This window comes from Morone saxatilis, unplaced genomic scaffold, assembly GCF_004916995.1.
Source record: "Morone saxatilis isolate NCDOM2014 unplaced genomic scaffold, NCSU_SB_2.0 Contig23, whole genome shotgun sequence".
Lineage (NCBI taxonomy): Eukaryota > Metazoa > Chordata > Actinopteri > Moronidae > Morone > Morone saxatilis.
Window position 1 is genome coordinate 13,816,996 of NW_023339796.1, and position 20,142 is coordinate 13,837,137.

Here is a 20,142-nt window from a genome sequence, read left to right on the forward strand (position 1 = left end):
CACTAGATACAAGCCTTACTGTGCGCTCTATTCCCTTCAACACTCTAGCGCTGCCTTTCCCACACATCCACCTTATGTCACCATTTATTTGTTTCACACACTTCCAGTTTCTTCCTCAATTACTCCTCCCATGTGATGTGGCCTTCACAGATACTTGGGCCCCTCTTCTATCCTACCGGCCCTCTTCCACAGGTAGTATTTGGCTGAAAGCATGGAGTCTGACTGGGCTCACTAAAATATTTTCCAGTCTTTCCCCTTTGCCCCCGATGCTTCCTCCCCTGTGAGCCAGCAGACTGTGGGAGGCCAATCTGTCATACTTATTGTTCCCGGGGCATTACTGTCACTGGTAGTACTGGTGACTGGCAGGCTGGCCCTGCGGCATGCTCTGTCAAACCTTCTAGTAACCCGTCTCTGCAGATAAAGTCACTTGACTATTGACAACTGCTTTAGAGAAGTCTAATCCTGATTGATAGAATGATTGATTGAGAGTGTGACAGGATGTAAAAACTGAACAGAGAAAGATGCCAGATAAAAAAACACACACACACACAATTATAAAGACAGATAGGCTGAGTGTGTTTTGTTTTCAGCAGCTCTGCAACCCAGTCACACCCATTAATCACTGTAAAACATTGTGCACGTTTTCTTCATCCTTCATTACAGTGGAGCAAGGCCACTGTAATGAATCATCGTGTAGAGGGTCAGTCACTTTTAACAACTTGAGAAAGAGTAGAACTGCATGTACACACACACACACAAAACAGTGCATCCTCATACATTAGCACTAACATTTCTCTCGCGGATGAAGAGCAGTGCCAACATGGAAAAAGTGAGACTTCTACACCTCTGTGGGCCTTTGCAGGTCAGTGTAGATGATACAAGATATTGATATACACACCCACATGTTCCTGAAGTTGAACAGAAAGGGTTCACAAAGAAACCCCACACCAACTTTAGCTCCAAATATTTAAATAAGAATGTTAACTAACAGGTGTATGCATGCATTTCTGTGGATTTTCTGTTTGTCTTTTGTTCTCATGACTTTAACTTCTTCCGACTTTGTGTGAGACAACATGTGTCCCCTTGGGGACAAAAAAAAGTGATGTCATGGCTACAGAGTCTCCCTTTGTTACCATCACTGCTTTTCTTCTCCCAACCACTCATCCTTGTCTTTGTGTTTCTCTTCTTCTCCCCTCTACTTGTTCTTGACTTGCATTGTCTTTTGGCTTACATCCAGTCTAACAGCACAGGCAGGCACAAGTTGGATCACAAATATCCAACTTCCTTTCTCCTTCCTGGCTCTGACTTCCCCTTCACTCCACTGCTCTTTACTGTAGCAGCTGTCACTTATAGTGATAAGAAGGTATGGAAGTTCTCCTCCAAGGGATAAATGACTAGTGTATAGGATTTTGTGGTATCTGTTGATTTGATGATTAGTTGCAGATTGAAACTCCTTCACTTCCCCCTCTCCTTCCACGTGCTAAATAGAAACTAGGGTGACTGCGAAACTTGTGAAAAATACAAATGGCCCTATGTAGTGTTTTCTTTGTCCATTGTGTTCTGGGCTAGTGTATGGTGGCTCAAATGGCAGGCTCCACAGAAGGTGACCAGTGGCATAAAGACATAAAGGCTTATTCTAAGGTAACAAAACATAACAGTTCTTATTTTCAGAAAATATATCATATTTACGAATATTGTGTCTCATTTCTGTTAATAAATCCTTATAAATGTTACACACTGGACCTTTAGAGGTGAAATTTCAGCTCATATCTCGCTAGTTCGTAAATTAGTTACATTATAGTAAATATGATGAGAAGGGTCCTCAAGGAGAAGCATCTATGCCATTGTGAACTCATTGTTTTAATAGGAATACCATAGCCTGCAGAGTAAACTGTCTAAGTCTTGGCAAAATGTCCCTATCCAGTCAGTCAGCACATTTTTTTATTTGACACAGCAATATGCAGTAAATTGAATCCATTCAATCAACTGAATATGAAAAAATCCCCCGGACGGAGTTAGTAAAGAATCGGGTACACAGGCCGAGGAAAAAGAGCAGACAATGTATCAATAAATAGACTTTATATCAATCCCTCCAGCCAAGAGTTTTTCACTGGAGAGCAAATGAAATGGTACTTCCACAGCATACTGAACACAAACCTCAAGCCATCCACTAAGGACATTCCTTCAAGTGCCAGGATATCACCTCACTCCTGATATGTTCAGCAATAAAGAGGAACATACAGGATGATAACACCCACTCAGTACCTCAGTGCTTATCCTCCTTTTAGCTGCACATTCACAACTTCTTCTTTCCTACAACCATAAAACTAAGAAAGGGCTTCATCGGCCATTGAAAATCTCCTGTGGCGTGACTTATTGATCACCGCTGTGTGTGTGCATGAGGGGGATAAACATTAGCTTCAAAATGAGTACCATCTCACTGTAAAGCAACTCTCACAAAGAAACCTCAACATCCACATAGACACCTGCTCAGACCGATATGGACTTCAGTGTGTGCCGTATGCTTTCTTCCACACTCTGCTGCTTTCTGCAGAGGGCCACTGTGATGTCTGCTGGCTGAAGTTGACCAAATGTTCCAGGCTCAGTGGCGTGTTGCTGCTGTCTCAAGGACAGGCTGATATTGGCTAGCAGCCAGGCAGTTAGTTAGTTTGTGCATTAATAGGATTTACCCATATTTCATGCATTTTTATTGACTGAACTATAACAATATGAAACATTAAGTGATTAGTTCCAAAACAATTCTAAATACAGTATATGCCAATTCAGTCTGAACATAAATTATTCTACAACATGGTTTCAACATCTTCAGACAAGCATGCAACATAACTAAGATTTTCATGTGATTGAAAATAAATAGTTAATTAAATGAATAGTTTGACATTTAGGGAAATAGGCTTATATTAGTGTTTTTCCTGAGAGTTATATGAGAATATCTATAATATAATGACACTTTCTCTGGGTAAGTATGAAGCTATGGTTAGCTTGGCATAGCATTAAGAGTGGAAACAGGAGAAACAGCTAGCCCTGCTCTGCCTAAAGTAAAGCTCATTAATTAACATGCTATATCTTGGTTTAATCTGTACAATCTAAAGTATCAAAATGACACGCTGTGGCTTTACATTGGGGTTTATGTTGGGTGGGTTGGTCATGCATAATATGTTCCTGGAGTCTTGTTTGCCTCCATGAGATATAATATGTTATTTAGTGAGCTGCTGATAGGTGGATTTTGTCACCTTAAGATAGAACCAGAGATGCTGTTTCCCCTTGTTTCTAGCTTTTGTGCTAAGCTAAACTAACTGGCTTCTGGCTATAGCTTCATGTTTACTCTAAACTGTACACAAATCTCATACGTTCAAGGGCATAATAATACAGTACTTGTTGTTCATTCATGCACGCATCACCATGCGCATGTGCCCACAATTTCACCCACATCATCCTCCTTGAAAAACTGCAGTGGGCTTTTATGTGAGTGGGGTGTCAATGGTGTGTGCTGGATATCTCACCTGAGCACTATGCTCACTGTGGCATCTGTTGTTGGAGTTGATGACTCACTGCGGCCTCATGGAAAGAAACGTTATGTAATGACTGGCCACTAGATAAGCATGAATGTTGCCGTGAATCAAGTTGTGATCCTCCCCTCCTGGCATTGAGGTGGATTATACATATATTCACAAACTCCTGTGTTGCTCCAAGGTTTCTTGGTTCACAGTTTTTCCTTCTGTCCTTACATCCCTCCAAATTCCTCCCTCCCTCCCTGTCGGAGCAGATGTACTGTTTTTCCTCTACCCTCGCACCTGCTTCACCCACATGCACGCTTGCTCTCTGTCTCTCACTGCGCTACATTTTGGATTTTGGTCCAGAGAGAGGACTACTGATGAAAAGGAATCGCTTTTTTTTAATCATCTCTCATCTCTTCACCCTCATTTTCTGTCTCCCGTATTCATATTTTTTCTCCAGACTTTGCAATGTGCTAATGTAGAGGATGTTTCATTGACACATTTTAAGTTCAATTACAATTTGAACTGAAATTGCTTTACCACCTTACTGTTGTTTTCCACAGTAATTAGATTGTGTGTGCACAGCATACAATAGACACACATTCAAAATAATATCTGTATTACCTCCTATTGGGATATCCTAGGTTAAAAACTCATTTGAGAGAGAATTTTACAGCAGTTTTTATTATATAATATAAATAAAATATATTACATTTTCATTATCCACTATTCCACCGTCCATTGCTTCCTTGCTGCATCCTCAAGCACAAATACACCAACCACTAAAGGCCACTATAACTGAATTCAACCCCTGCAGTTGTAACTTGCTATGATTTCTGCCAAGGTTGGCTAAGTCTTTTCATTTAAACCCCTGCAGCGTTTGGCCACATTATAGTCGCATGACCCCAGCAAAGAATATATGCTTACACATTAGTTTAAAAGGAGACGAGCCTTTCTCACAAAGAGGCTAGATGCATTTCAAGCATCATCTTTGTTTTTACTGTCCTGAAGGTGCTAGTTTTACCAAAGGCTTTTTAAAAGGTCTTGTGGTCTTCTTTAAACTCTTGAATAGATAAGATGTTACAAATCAACCTTAATATAAGCAGACCTTTAAAAATGGTCTTCCTGTAGGTTATATAAAAGTTGTAAATGTGGCGCCATCCACTGTTTGATTATTGACAATGTATATATCTGCCCCTTAATATTTTATTTTTACAGAGATAGTGAGAGCAATGACACATGTGATCAACCAGGGGATGTCCATGTACTGGGGGACGTCCCGGTGGTCCGCCATGGAGATCATGGTGAGTGATGGAAAGTCTTTGTGCATCTTGTAGCAAGCAACCTGAGACAAAAAACTGTTTCGCTTTAAAAAAAGATTCCTATGACAAAAAAACTATTTAGGTCTGGCAATATGCTGATATTTATTATTTTTTATCATTAATCATATTGTGGGATTTTTTAATACCATGAAACACATTAGGAAAAATATTTGCTTTCTTATTTACCACTACAAAGCAATTATAAAGGCATCTTCATCTTCCAGAATTATATTAGAAAATGCAAATAAAGGTGACAGTTCCAGTTTAGCTTGACATTATTGTACTACGCACTCTAATGCACTCTAATCACCTGGACTACATGACATGTGATTTCCATTGGCTAAACAGATAAAAAAAATACATGTATAATGATATAGATTACAGTGGGAGGTCTTCTAATTATTTAGATATCCATTTTGCTCTCAATACTATCAGCACTGTAAAAGACAATGAAATCCAAAATGAGCTAATATGTTAAAACACTACACAACAAACAGCAGTTTGAGAAGAACTCTTTAAACGTAAAGGTCAGTGTTTATACAAGTTTGCTCATCTCATGAACATTTCTCCCCTTTGTTTTTATTCCCTCTTCACATTCAATTAGGAAGCATACTCTGTGGCCAGGCAGTTTAATTTAATTCCACCAGTGTGTGAGCAGGCAGAATATCACTTCTTTCAGAGGGACAAAGTGGAAACTCAGCTGCCAGAGCTCTACCATAAGATAGGTAAGTTTCTCCTGAAGTCAAGCTTTTCTGAATAGAGCTGTGATGGATTGTGTATCTAGTTGATCATTGGTCATTGCTCAATCTCAGGCGTGGGTGTGGTCTCTTGGTCCCCTTTGGCCTGTGGAATCATCACCGGGAAGTATGAGAACGGCGTCCCAGAATCCTCCAGGGCCTCAATGAAGGTACGGGCAAAGTTTCTTTTGACCAGTGTCTATATGTTTCAACCCTTTCACTCTCAACAAAACATAATCTGGTTCTAAAGTTATTTCTGTTTTGGGTAATAATTCTATTTTTACTGCTCCTCCAGCCATACCAATGGTTGAGGGAGAAAATAATGAGTGAGGATGGGAGGAAACAGCAAGCCAAGCTAAAGGAACTGGCTCACATTGCGGAGAAGCTTGGATGTACTTTGCCGCAGCTTGCTATAGGTAAGGAACAAGACCCTCAACTTTCCATTCCTGTGAAAGCAAACAAAGAACATGTTGCTCACAACCAAATTCAGTGTTTCTCTACATTCAGTCTGATACCGTGATATCACAATAGCAATTCTATCCTCCATCTTTAGCTTGGTGCCTAAGGAATGAGGGAGTGAGCTCAGTGCTGCTGGGATCCTCCAATCCAAGCCAGCTGACAGAGAACCTTGGAGCCATTCAGGTATAAAGCCCATTTCATGAGCTGAATAATTATTTACTGAATACTAAATACTGTTATATTTTTTGGTCTAGTCAAACAGCATCGATCATGTGCTCTGTCATTATTTTGTGCACAGGTGATTCCAAAGATGACAGCAGGCATTGCCACAGAAGTGGATCATATACTTGGAAATCGTCCTCACAGTAAAAAGGACTACCACCATTAGGATGGACCCTGTTTTAGTGAACTATGCTCGGAAAAGCCTATCAAAGCTCACTTCTCACAGCCATGGCACCATAAGTGCGTGCCCAACTTAGCTTGTGTGCGCGTATGACTGTGTGTGTGACTGTGTAAAAGTGCTCTGCTTGGCTCCTTGTCTGTATAAGGATCAACCAGTACTCATTCTCATAAAGTGAGCTACTTGACTAAAACATGCATGCTACAGCTATAGAAGCAGGCCACTGGAAGGAACAACAGTTAGAAGATCCAGCAAGGTGATTTCTGGAGGTGACATTCTCCTCCGCTCCAACAAAACTGTGCAGAAGCTGCTGAACCACAAATTTAAAGAAGCAAAAGATTACATTTGGGAGAAATAGATTACTGCACAATCAAGCTGATTGACACTAGCATGGGCCAGTTAGTGAACTATCGTGAGTTTCTGATTTAGGGTGTCAGTGTATCAAAAAGAGAAAACTTAAGAGGCATTTATTCTCCACAAAGTATCACATAAGCTCATGGTCGTACAGTAAATACATGGAAAATGTGTCACCCAATGTTCAAGAAATCTACCTTACTAGATGTTTGTGACGTTTAAATAATAAAAAAACAAAAAAATCAATGATGATGTGTGTAATTGGGCCTGGTCTCAGCAGACTGGATGATATGCTAACTGCAGCTGGAGCTGACCTGTCAACGTGATGAATCGTTTCCGTACTGGATGAACTGAAATTGTGCTCACAATGTTGTCGCTAATACCAAGAGAGCTAAGTTAAACAAAAAAATATGTTTCAAAACATCTGTACTGACTGTTATATATTTCCTTATTACGCAGCTATGTCATAGGCTAATGAGCTTTTCATCTCCTTGTGTTGTATTTTTTTTTCCTTTTTCACTTATGCAAAAGTACAGCATAGTGTACTTTCCTATTATACCCTTCCAACCTCTTTTAATTTGGACTATGCCCGACTTTCTGTCAGTAATGATCATGTCTGATTCATTTAATTTCAGTCTGTGCTGTGGCTTAAACATTTGTCTAGTTGAAGTTGGGAAGATGATCCTCCTGAGGGGGAGGTTGTGAATTTAAAAACAAAGCCGTGTAGCTAATGAAGACACTCAGTACAATAAAAAATAAAACCCATATGGACCCCTGCAGTCACTGCACCTGGAACACACTGAATTCTTACCCAACTTCTCCCAGATGCCCGTTTTACATAATGTGATGATCTTTGTTTTGTTCTGTCTGTTCAAACATGTATTTCGATGTTGTTCATCAGATTTGTACATACAAATAAAGAGCTTATAATTCTAACGTGATATGTTTTAAAGCTCTATAGTAATTTTATATTAATGTTATGGATGCCTTCTGATTTTTCGCCCCTTAAAAACTGAAATGACAAAGCTAGGGTAAACGTATTGTTTGCTGAGTTACAGTGTAAACCTAGCCCGCAGTATTAAAAATAAACAAAACAACAACAACAACCTGTGACTTGAAACACTCTGGTGTAGTTAACGTTACTGCTGTTTGCTGTTGGGGTTCGTCTGTGTCTTCCTGTTTTATAATAAAATAAGGTGTGAATTATTTGACTTGTAAAAAAATATGTACGCCTTTTGTATTTTTGACGTATTTGATTTGATTTCTTTTGCGTTTGTGGCATGGTTTCCATGGAAACAAAGGCGGGCGTTTGCGGAAAATTATCCAATGAACGCCTCTTGTTTAGAACCGTGATATTTGATTGGCTTCGGGGGACTTCGTCGAATTTACTCGGCTGGAGCTCGAAGCCCGCGGTTTACAAAAACTGCTGCTGAACAAAGCGAACTAGTAGCAGTAAAGTCTTCTTTTTTCTTTTCCCTTCAACTAACCTGCCGCTAACACCACGGTAAACGTCCACTCGGAATAAAGCCGTTCAAAGGTGCAGCTGCAATCCCGCTGTTTCACAACCAAACAGAGCACGGCAGCGTTTTGTTTGTATTGGCTGGAAGGTTAGCTGAAGGCTAGTTAGCACAGGGGAGGTAACGTTACCTTGTCAGCTAACGTAACTAACGTAACTAGCGTCAACTGAAAAGGCTGTGCCCGGTATCAAGCTAGGAAACACACAAGCCGGGTGGTTTCCTTTCTACGACTTGAAGTAAGTGTTGTGTCGGACTTAATACCTGAGTGACTCAAATGTTGTCAATAAACATGTTTGTTTGCTGAACCTTTCCGCGTACATTGTTATTACTCTAATGCTGCAACCGTGCATTGTCTAACGTTATATGTGGCTCAATCACAGCTGGATAACAAACAGCTATGTCACTGTCGACTGAGGCTCATTTTGGGGTGAGCCTGCTGAGCAGAATTAAAGGATCCACAATCTGTGTGGTGCCCGACTTCTCCTCTGATCTCCTGGAAGATGACTATGACCTGAATAAGTCGTACCCAGGTACTCAGAGACCGCTGTACAAGAAGAGCCTTTTGGCATTGCAACGTCGTTACAGCCCTGGCTCCTTGACAGGTGAGTGTGAACTGATTTGGTTGTAATTATGAGTCGAGCTACTGTGATGAGTCAAACGACACACGTTCAATCCGCAGCAGTTTTGATAATTGACCATCGTACCAAGCAAAATTACCTAAATGGCAGCCCTAGTTGTGAGGATAATGGTGGATGATGGATGTCCCCAATGTTTGCTTACAGGTGAACGTTTGGATGATTGCACTTCTGTCGCAACAAGAAACTACCAGATCTCTAGCTTGCATCCTGGCTCCCAAGTGTCTGCTGTTACCTTGCCACACCTGTCCACTGTGTCAGAGGCGGAGGAAAGCTTGTTCAGTCAGCTGATCTCTGGAGATTTTGACCTGGCAGGATCTCCATCTGCCCTCAACCCAAACAAAGTCATTCTCACCGTCCACCGTAACACCAGAGAGGTACTTTTAATGTGTGCATTGAATGTGAGCGAAACTGGCCAACCATTACTGCAACTAGAGCATAACCTGTGAGTGTGTTTTATCTTCATTTTTCAGATTTTGTCAGCCAATGAACAGGCATGCAAGCTGTTTGAGTGCACCACCAATGAGCTGATTGGAAAAAAGCTGTCCTGTATCTTGAAGAAAACCACTCAGGTCCTAGAAGAAGCTTTGGAAGAAGATTTTCCACTTGAAGATGGAACTGTTGCAACCGTGTCTGGAAAAGTGGTATGAAATATGCTGACTAAAAAAACTGAATGAATGAAAATGAAAGAATTGAAAGCATAGATGTGCATAGATGTGCTTATATTGACTCTAACTACTGTGTAGTCAAAATTTCTTACAACACTGTTGCAAGAATGTGCCTGTTTAGAGTGTTTTGTATGCTTAACATGCTCTTTTTTTCTGCAGGTGGATGTTGTGACATTATCTGGAGAGGTGCCAGTGTCGGTGTGTACCTACAGGCAGTCACAAAATGAAGAGCACTGGCTTGTCATAATGGAAAATGTAGAAAGGATATCAGCCTTTCTCTCCTTTTCACAAGATGTAAGTCGAACCTTGGTACTGTGATTTTTCTTTCCCCCCCACATTTTCAATGAGTATTTGGGCTTTCTTGTCTTTTTAAAAAAGCTTTTCACAACTTAATGGTATTAACATCTTCAAGTAAATGCTACTGGGTGAAATATTAAAATATTAAATTATAACAATCCTTTTGGCTGTCTTTTCTAGGGCAGCATCCTAACCTGTGACTTGGCGTTTGCCCAACTCCATGGATACCACCATACCGACGAGTTAAAAGGAGCGTCTGTTAAGGAGCTAATCCCTTCTTTACAAATCCCCCTCCACAGTAATGCATTGCCCAAGGTAAGCACACTTTACACCAAAACTGTCCCACTCAGCTAAGGAAAGAATCCATTTCTTAAGCTTTGCTTTCAAGTTCATGTTTACCAATGTGCTTCTTAGACATTTCAGGAACATGGAGAAAAGAACATTTTAAGCTCAGGTATTTCTGTAAGTCGGTCATCTTTGACTTTGCTTTTCCTTCTTCATTCAGGTGCTGAGGGTTCAGAGAGTGTGTGGTATAAGCAGAGGGGGTGCATCAGTCCCGCTGTGTATCAAACTTCAGGGTGCAGTGGTATGTGGGAGGCCTCAACACCAAAACAATGGAACTGGTTGGACCAGCCCAACAGAGAGTCTTGAAAGCTCAGATCCACAGGACAAGTCAGTAGACTCAAACCGGGAACACTGTGAGCATCCTCATGGAAAAGAGCCACCCTCTGGTACGGTGTTCAGTTGTTTCTTAAAGACAAGGCTGGGTTATATTATTTTGGAGAAATTGGTGCAATCCACTGTCTATTTTATGCTGCCCAATCTCTTCAAAAACATCTTGCAGTATATACTCTTCAGACTTTTATTATAAGAAAAATATACAAAAGCTAGACAAGATAATGTTACCCGCTGATAGAAAAGTAATGAAGCTTGAAGACACTGGCAGGCACTGATATAAAGTTGCGGTTTTAAGTTGAATGTCAGTTATCAATGTTAAGAAAGTAATTTAATGTCAGGAGAAAAGGCCCCAAGTTATGCCAACATACACCAAAAAACAAAAATCCATCAACAAAGGAGTAGGAGTTGAAATGAAACCAACTTACAGGAATTTAAAACACGTACACTGCATTATAGATGTCCAGTGAAAACCATGTATCCAGCTTTGGTGATTTAGAATTGAAAAAGTATGTGTTCCTTAATGGGTTGAGAATATTCTCCATCAAATAAACCATTTAAAAACACATGCACAATCTAATAGGACCCATATTGATTACTTGGAGTGAAGTGTTTTTTTCATGAAATGTTTTCATGTGCACCCTCTACTGTGTGTATTTGTTGAATAGCATCCTCAAAAAATGTAACATTTGCTTGTTTAACCAATCCAATATGGAACATAATCATTATAGGGTAAAACTATATATCTACCCTAAAAAGATATACTACATATATATATTTACATATACTGTAATCTAGTACACTTGCTGTAACTAACTTGGCATCTGCAATGTGTATCTTGACTTTTACAGAAGTCAAAGTAGACAGCCTTGTCCTCTCCCCCAGCCCCGCTCTGGAGTACTCTGGAACAGTCTGGGTGTTTGCTCCTCTAAGCGGTCTCCTCCTGCTCCACCCTGATGGCTCAATCTACAGCATCCACAACCACCTGGCTCTCAGTCTGTTTGGCTACAACAAGGACGAGCTGCTGAGAAAGGTTAGCCAGAATGACCAGCTGAATAAGGCTGTTTGGATTGACAACTATGCCAACTCTCACTTCTGTCACTGCTGCTTTGTCATCAACAGAGTGTCACTTTTCTGATGCCCGGCTTCTATGGATGGATGTCTGACTCTGACAGAAAGGCCAACTCCTCTGCTAATCAAGCAGAGGCTAGTAAAAGTCCAGCTTCATCCAAAGTATCAGGGAAATTTGGTGAGCATTTTATGTATTTGATTTGATGAATACAAGATGGCAGCTTTTTAAACTGAGTTGAAAGATTTGAAGGGGGGCATGGAGGGAGAGGCAAAGATACTGTGTGACAGGTGCGCATCTGTGTTTTAAAAACATCGGGAAATTTCAGATTTGTAATGCACACGTTTTTATTTCCAGAGGATATCAATACCTAAATAAACCCATTTAGAAATAGCAACAACAAAAGAAGACGCTTCTTAAAACTTCAGAACTTACCTAAGAAGTCAATCATTTTCTCGATTAATCTATTAGTTGTTTCATCCATAAAATATCAGAAAATAGTGAAAACTGTTGATCACTGTTTGCCAAAGCCCAAGGTGATTGTCCCAAAAGATGTTCAGTTTACTGTCTTAGAGGACTAAAAAAGAATAAAAAAATATATTGTATTCACATTTCACACAAAGCTGAAATCAGAGAATTTACAGTAGTTAACAATTAATTTAATAGTTGGCAACTAATTGATTGTTGCAGCTCTACTTTTAATGCTGCCATTCTGTCAAAATGTTAACCAAAAAAATCCCTACTACAAACTAACTCACTGGCAACATTCTACTTCGTGTTTACAGCCCCAAATTATGGGACCTATAGTTGTTAAAATTAGAGAATTATTAACCCCAAATAGACAAAGAATAACAAGAGTGACAAATCCATTAATATTATATTCAAAATTCCCTTTGAATACCACTAGTCTACACTGTTGTCTATGTGTTGTGGTGTTTCCCGTATGCACCTCACAGTGGTGTCCTATCATAGCAATGCTGCAACTCTGTTTATTTTGTCTTGTCATAAAGTACTGTTTGTTTACACTATGTGTGATTTAATCATTTCAATCCTAGACCCTTCCTCACTGGTGGCTGGTGATATGGCCATGGTGCATCACGCAGCCCTGGGAAGAACATCCACAGGGAGAGGCAGGATCTTCACTGGAACCAGCACCAGGCTGGATAAACAGGGCAGTGCTCTGTCGACCCTTTCTACTCCTGCTGTCACCTCTACACGTGTGGTTCTGTAAGTAGCAATCCCCATGTCCTCGTGGTCATAAGCCACCTGAATGTTTTGTACTCGATAACTAAATGACCTCATATTACCAAATGATACTAAACTGCTTGAATATGATCGTGTTTAAACCTGCACAGAAAATGATACAAAGGAGACATTAGAATTAAGCGTAGACCAAATCTATGCTTTGTATTTTCACAAATAATGGACAGAAGAAAGCAGCAACATCCAGCAGCAGACTGCATATATATTTAATGTGCCTGGCAGTAAATCTGAAAGCACAACAACTCTATGGTCAAGCCATATACAGTTTTTCTAAACTTTTAATAATAATTAATTGTTTAAAGAGAGAGAGTCTTTCATTACATAAACAAATGATCCTGACTGTGACACTGGAAGATGATTTCAGATTCAAATGTACAATATATTAATGCCCCCCTCTTTTGCCATCTGTTGGACAAATAATGTCACAGCAAGTTTCAGTCAAGTTTCAAGTGTATTGTCATACACATTCAAAGTACTGGGTACATTGAAGTGCAATGAATGAATGAATAACTAAAACAGTAAATAAGGAATCCCACGCTATAAAGGTTACTGTGAGCTCTGTTATGTTCGGTGCATATTGTTATTCTGACCGCCTGTGGGTAAAAACTGTCTTTGAGGCTGCTGGTCCAAGTTATGATGCTCTGTAAACATGACATTTGCTAGGTGGCTGATGATTGATACTTAGGGCCTTCCTTCTGCAGCGGGTGATGTTAATGTCTTGAAGCTGTAGCAGTGATGTTCCAGTGATTTTTAATGTGTTTTTATTGTCCATCTCAGTTGTTTGTGGTCTTATTTATTCAGGTTGCCAAGCCACACCAGTATTCCTCCTGTAAGGATGCTCTCTGTGACGGCCTGGTAGAAATTGGCTAGGCTTTCTGTGGGCATTCCATATATTTTAAGACAATAAAAGATATATTGATCTACAGTGTGTGTATATATAGTAATATATAGTAACTCATCCACATTCAGATTTGGTGAAGGGGATGAATAAGAGGCACCATACCAAGGGGTTTAAATGGTTACAGACCAGACAAGTAGGGAAACATTAATATGGTATTGCAGCTGTTCTATAAATTTCTTTATCAGTCATTGATTACACTACAAAGAAAAATTAATGTTCCATAGTGTTAATGGAATTGCCACTATGCGGAACATACTTTAATTATTGGTTAATGACTTTCTTTATCATAAGACTACAATCTAAACTTTTAATAGCCTTCATTGTATGATCATAACACTCTTATTTGATCCTGATTGACATTACAATACTTACATTAAAATCCAGCCTTTCTTTCCTCAGGGCCGATGACACTACAGAGCTGATGGCAGAAGCAGCACAAGTTGCTCTCTGCAGTAATCATCTAGACAGTGCAGATACCACTCAGGCTCTCCTCAAGACTTATGCCTGGGTGGAACCCCCAGAAGAAGACACCTTCTGCCTGGTTACCACCGAACCACCACGCCATAACCAAGAACTGCAGCTCGGCAGTAAGGTTCATAAAATGTTGGTTTGATGCAGCTAAACTGTTAGATAGTTTTTGTTTAAAATAATGTATTTGTAGTTCTTCCTTGCAACCCAGTAAGAAATACATTACATTTTGAAATTGGTAGTGAAAACTTACATATCTTACAGAGCATTGTTTGAGAAGCTGTATTCAGTATTTTTCAGTGTTGTTTTGTTTTTTCTCTCTTAGCCACTCCCACTCAGAATGGACATGCTGTTGGCGGGGTGGGTGGCACCTCTGCTGGTGTAGGAAAAGACCACCGCCCATGTGCCTCTGTCCTCCAAGACTCCAGCTTTGAAGTCATCTCACTGGAGAGCAGGTGGGGGGAGAAGTTGCAATTTTTTCCTTTAAGAGATGTTTCATTCATTATATTTGGCACCAAAATATACAGCTAGCTTCAACCTTATTTGCATGTAATCATCCCATCGGATATCTAGCCACAGTTCGTCTTTTATGTCAGTAACTAAGGCTAAAAGACGAGGAGAAATTAAAACTGCTGTGCATATTTTATCACTAATTAAAATTAAAATCCATTTCATTTCTATTTCATTTTTATTCCTTCAGTGTGTTCAAACTGTTTAGGCTGATTGCTTGTTAGTTGGAGTTTCACAGTTGATACTGCAATTTGGAAGAAAATGTATCTCTCCTGGTATGACGAGAGCAAAGTAATTCTTTAACATCCATTTGGACGGAACAACTTCTCACTTGCACAATTTACAGGCAAATAACCACTGAAACGGGCCATAGTTTTCCTAATTGTCATGCCAGGTTTGAGAAATGTTCATATTTCCCCGCCTCATTTTGATAAAATAATATCAGGATGTCTGTATTCTAAAAAGATTTGCCAAACAATTACAAACTCAATTCCCCAGGTCTTCCTCTGGCTTCTGTGAAAAATTTGCTGGGAATTGTGGTTCTGATCCAGGCCAGACAGAGGACTCCCCCTCAGCACACATAGTGGACTCAGCCAGCTGTTTCCTGGACCTTAACAGCAATGGTGATCTGGTGACCCGGGCCCTGGCTGATCTAGATCTGAGCAGTAGTCTAGAGCTGCTCAGCGGCGGAGGGTACAATGAGGATAACCAGCACTCCATGACATCCTGTGATACAGCTGAGCTCCTGCGTACACCCTCCCCATGTGTGGTAGAGTCTGACCATGAAGCGGAGCCTGTTGAGACTGGGAACGCTGATGTGGGAGCCAGAGATGGCTCAAGTGAAGAGCAAGGAGAAAAAGACCAGGGCGAGCAAGATCAGTGGGCAGCTATCTCTTCAATTCATAAAGACAAGAGTCAAGGGTTCTGTGTGCAAATGAATGGTGGGGTTGAGTCAATGACCGACATTCCTGCCACATCTACTCCTAAGAAACAGAAGGTGAATGGAGGCACACTGTCCTCAGACAGTACACAGATACTGGAGGGGCGATATGTAGGAAGCGCATATCACAGAGATGGCACAAGAGTAGGTTGGTATTACTACACCTGTTTCCCATTAAACAATTCTACAGATTGAAAAAACTTTAACCAGTACCTTATTTTCCTACCTATGTTATATCTGGGGCTGCTGTAACACGTAGACTGCCCCAGTGTGGGATCAATAAAGTCTATCTTATATGATTTTCCTCTCCAGATGTGCAGTGTGATGTTCACAGGACTGACCTTCCTGATGGAAGCTCCATGTTCTGTGTGTGGATGAGCAGGCCTGGACAGCAGGGGTCATTGTTGCAAACAGACCAATCACTGCACAACCAATCAGGAGTCAGTCTAGGAGAGGTCAGTGGTAGTAAACATATTTATTATCTCATCAGTATGGCACATAATGTTTCTTTAGGAAAATACAAAACATTCCTCATTCTTTGCTCCTTTCCTCCTTTTTAGAGGATTGGTGAGGCCAGTCATGGGGAGGCACTGCGCTCCACCATGGACCTGGAGCAGTCTCGAGCCTGTGACGGGCAGTTTGAGGAAGAGTATCAGCCTCTTAAAGCTGTGGGTAAAGGAGCCTTTGGTTTCGTCTGGAAGGCAATAAGACGCAGTGATGGACAAGAAGTAAGAAAACATTTGAATCAATGCAGAAACACATCCTATTCATGCATGTACAATATGCATGAATGTAAGTGTAAAAGTATTTGACATCAATTGTTATTGTGTGAAAACGAAGTTAAACCATGAGATTTCTCAGGGTAATCTGATCGTTGTGATCACGTTGTCTCCTTTTACTGGATTTTTAACATTTGCAGGTGGTAGTGAAGTTCATTAGCAAGGCCAGGGTAGTGAGTGACTGCTGGGTAGATGACCCCATGCTGGGACGAGTCAGCCAGGAGATTGCCATACTGACACGAGTACAGCACCACAACATAGTCAAGGTAACTGGGTTGTCACATCAGAGCATTGTAGAAACCTTCATTCATGATGCTCAATTATGTATTTATGAGTATGCGTGTGTGTGTGCCACTAGGTGCTGGAGGTGTTTGAGAATGGGAGTTACTTCCAGATGGTGATGGAGAAACACGGAGATGGCCTGGACCTTTTTGAATTCATAGACATGCAGCCAAGACTGGATGAGCCCCTGGCCAGTTACATCTTCAGACAGGTATGTTTATAGCCAAGAAAATACATACGACACGAGAATGGGCTCTGACATGTGAAGCAGTCATTTCTTAAACTGGAGGTTCTGTCTCTTCCCAGCTGGTGGCCGCTGTCTTCTATCTGAGGACTAAGAACATCCTTCACAGGGACATAAAAGATGAGAACATCATCATCGACACATGTTTCCACATTCGACTGATAGACTTCGGCTCCGCTGCCATGATGGCTCCCAGGAAGCTTTTTTACAATTTCTGTGGCACACTGGAGTACTGCTCCCCGGAGGTGCTTCAGGGGAATCCGTACGTATATAATCACTGAGAATTCTAAGTCCTTTTCATTTAACAACAGATAGGACTTTAAATATTATAATGGTCTCTTTTTATAGATGGTTTAGGTCAAAAGGGGAATAACTGCTCACTCAAAGCATTAAATCTGACACCAGAATCTTGGTTAGAGCACTGTTTTCCAGTCCTGTATGACTTTTATGACCCACTAATCTTTACAATCTATAATTAAACTAACTTCAAGGATATACTGATCGTAAAGTTAGAAAAGCCATACAGTAACACTTAATTAACTGTTGAATAAAATGCTGCCATGTGTTTCTTAATGCCAAGTATACGTTTAATGCAAAGTATAAGCTTTATTTAATTATTCTTTGCCTCCTTTTTGGGGTTCTGTTGTAGCTATGAGGGTCCAGAGCTGGAGATGTGGTCTCTTGGTGTGTTGCTCTACACTCTGCTATTCAGTGAGAACCCTTTCTGTGATGTGGAGGAGATCCTGAATGCCAAACTGAAGCCCCCATTCCCCCTCTCTCAAGGTATACTGCTGTACTCAATAGTAGTATTAGTTTTCATTGACCGTCATAATGTTTCAGTTTCCAACAACATTTCATGAATTTCATTTCATTTCTCTGTACACTGTCAGACCTGCATGGTGTTTTATGTGGGCTACTGCACCCTGCTCCCGCTAAGAGAATGACTCTGGACCAGCTGTTGTTACAGTCCTGGATCAGCCAGCCTATTTCCCTGTCAGAGTACAGCTGGACAGAGGTGGTCCCTACAACTCAGACCTACTGTGAGTACTCTTTGACACTAGAGTTGGACTGACAACGGCCAGACATGTTTCCACTTCAGATCTGACGAGTTTACACCTGTAATTTAATATCGTTTTCATTTCTGCAATACCTGTAAATAAATGTACCTGTAATTGAGTATGCGCTTCCTTTTGATAACTATCATAGATAATCTGTGTAATCTGTAGTCTCAGGTGTGCTTATTAAAGACCTGGAACCTCTTCTTTTAACAGGCTCACCACAGTACCAGGAGTCCAGTCCTAAATTGTACATCGGGCAAGGCTTGTTCCCAGACCAAGGTGATGAGACTCTTCCTGATGAGGAGGAGGAGGAGGATGAAGATGAAGATGACAGGTTGTCAATGGTGGCCCTAGAAACAGAGCTTCAGAAGTATCTCCATGAGGATTAAAGACTGAATTTAAAGGGAGTGGAGCCCGATGGTCCGTCCATTTAGTCTGCAGCAGTGCAAAGAGGATGTAAAGTGCAAAATAAGACAAGGGAAGCTTTTAGAGACAAATGGGACTTTATGAAGTAGACACCGCTTGCTACCATGTGTAATGAATATAATTGTCAAGCTGTTGTTGTTTGAAATGCAATGAATATTTTTTGTTTTATTTAATCAATTTTGTTATTTATGGATTTAGGGGAAATTTAAAGCATTAAAATCATAGTAATGGTTCAGAGATCCAGCTTTGCCACCAAAACACACAAGTGACTACAACCTTAAGTTGTAAACCTCAGACACCATAGAGAACTTAGTTTGATGGAGAAATAGATAAAGTTAAAGGGAATTGTTTTATAGATCCAGTTTTTGTTTGATAAATATCTTTTTTTTAAGGTCATGATTTTTAATCTTTAATGTTTTAATTAAAAATGTAAGTATATTTACAATATTTTATCTATTTATTTTATACATGAATAAATATTTTACCACAAACATTTTCTTATATTTTCTTGTCATGTTATATATTATATATTATATATTATATATACTAGAGTAATTGCCTATTAATCTGAACTGTGAGATGATTTTGTTTGTTTATTTGAATATTCTATTCTTTATGCAGCCAGTAAAGACAGAAAATCAATGGTGCAATACATCTCATTACATCAGTTTCTAACAAGTACCAGATAGCACCGGCTGTTTGACCGGGCTGTCTGCTTTAAACTGCAGATTTCAAAAACAGAATGGCCCTAAAGTGGATTTAATTTGTCAGAAATCTGTAGAAAAACCAAAATTTGCAAAGTATACTAATATCAACTTGAGTTAAAATAATACGAGTCAGAAATATTATATTGCAGGTATATGTAGTCATATATAAATTAGATTGATTAATACATGTGGAATAAGCATTTTTGTGTTTCTAACAATAATAATTAACCATTTTTATAACAATAGAGGTTTAGGTTTAAAAGAAAGCAACATGAGGCAGAATTATCTTTTGTTGAATAAATCACTAATACATCTCCAGTCTCATCAGTTTGGAGTCAACACTGCTGTCAGACATATAGTGGTCTGCTTTTTAGAGCATACAGAGTACTTTTGAAAACACATTAAACGTATAATGTAACCTATAAAAAGAATGGTTAATATTCAAATGTGATATTTACTTGCTGTGCGCCCTCTTTGTAAATTCCGTGAAGAAAGTAGAGCACAGCGGAACCATTGTTCTCTATAACCCATTGTTGAAGCTGAAACACGGAAGTATATATACGACGGACAAGCATGGGTACCCGAGTTGCTGCACGTCAGGTGAACCAGGATGATACAAAACATGGCAATTTTGACATTTCTTCATAATAATATTAAATTAATTATTAAATTAAGTTAATGTAATAATACATCAAACATGTCGTAGAAAGTTTTAGCGCCAGACAGCCCGCGAACTTCCGCTATAACCTTCATGTTTGCTAACGTATGCTAATGATATCTTGTTTATTCTGCTTAACTTAATGTGTATACATGTATATCTGTTCAGTCATCATATTATATATACATATTATTATTATATTATTATAAATATTATTAATATTATCATTATATACTGTTATTATTATATACTGTT

At 39.8% G+C, this 20,142-nt stretch overlaps 3 protein-coding genes across 3 annotated transcripts in view; all 3 read left to right on the forward strand.

Moving 5' to 3' along the window:
* Window positions 1-7,996, forward strand: part of kcnab1b (potassium voltage-gated channel, shaker-related subfamily, beta member 1 b) — a 30,112-nt gene extending 22,116 nt beyond the window's left edge. Inside the window, exons 8-13 of the mRNA XM_035670432.1 lie at window positions 4,737-4,822; window positions 5,445-5,565; window positions 5,653-5,747; window positions 5,873-5,993; window positions 6,131-6,219; window positions 6,335-7,996. Of these exons, the coding sequence (XP_035526325.1) occupies window positions 4,737-4,822; window positions 5,445-5,565; window positions 5,653-5,747; window positions 5,873-5,993; window positions 6,131-6,219; window positions 6,335-6,424 (602 nt within the window). The 3' untranslated portion in view covers window positions 6,425-7,996. The remainder of the gene's footprint in view (window positions 1-4,736; window positions 4,823-5,444; window positions 5,566-5,652; window positions 5,748-5,872; window positions 5,994-6,130; window positions 6,220-6,334) is intronic.
* Window positions 7,997-8,128: 132 nt separating this feature from the next.
* Window positions 8,129-19,013, forward strand: pask (PAS domain containing serine/threonine kinase). Its single transcript, XM_035670819.1, has 21 exons — window positions 8,129-8,543; window positions 8,688-8,909; window positions 9,090-9,319; window positions 9,416-9,586; window positions 9,770-9,904; window positions 10,088-10,222; window positions 10,413-10,638; window positions 11,434-11,615; window positions 11,705-11,831; window positions 12,707-12,878; window positions 14,215-14,402; window positions 14,609-14,738; window positions 15,292-15,881; window positions 16,046-16,188; window positions 16,294-16,461; window positions 16,653-16,778; window positions 16,871-17,005; window positions 17,101-17,300; window positions 17,688-17,821; window positions 17,929-18,078; window positions 18,310-19,013. Exons 2-21 carry the CDS (start codon window positions 8,705-8,707, stop codon window positions 18,483-18,485), a joined length of 3,723 nt encoding a protein of 1,240 aa, XP_035526712.1. The 5' UTR covers window positions 8,129-8,543; window positions 8,688-8,704; the 3' UTR covers window positions 18,486-19,013.
* A 770-nt stretch (window positions 19,014-19,783) lies between these two features.
* The window catches only part of mterf4 (mitochondrial transcription termination factor 4), a 3,027-nt gene continuing 2,668 nt past the window's right edge, over window positions 19,784-20,142 (forward strand). Inside the window, exon 1 of the mRNA XM_035671475.1 lies at window positions 19,784-19,829. Coding sequence (XP_035527368.1) covers window positions 19,803-19,829 — 27 coding nt within the window. The 5' untranslated portion in view covers window positions 19,784-19,802. The remainder of the gene's footprint in view (window positions 19,830-20,142) is intronic.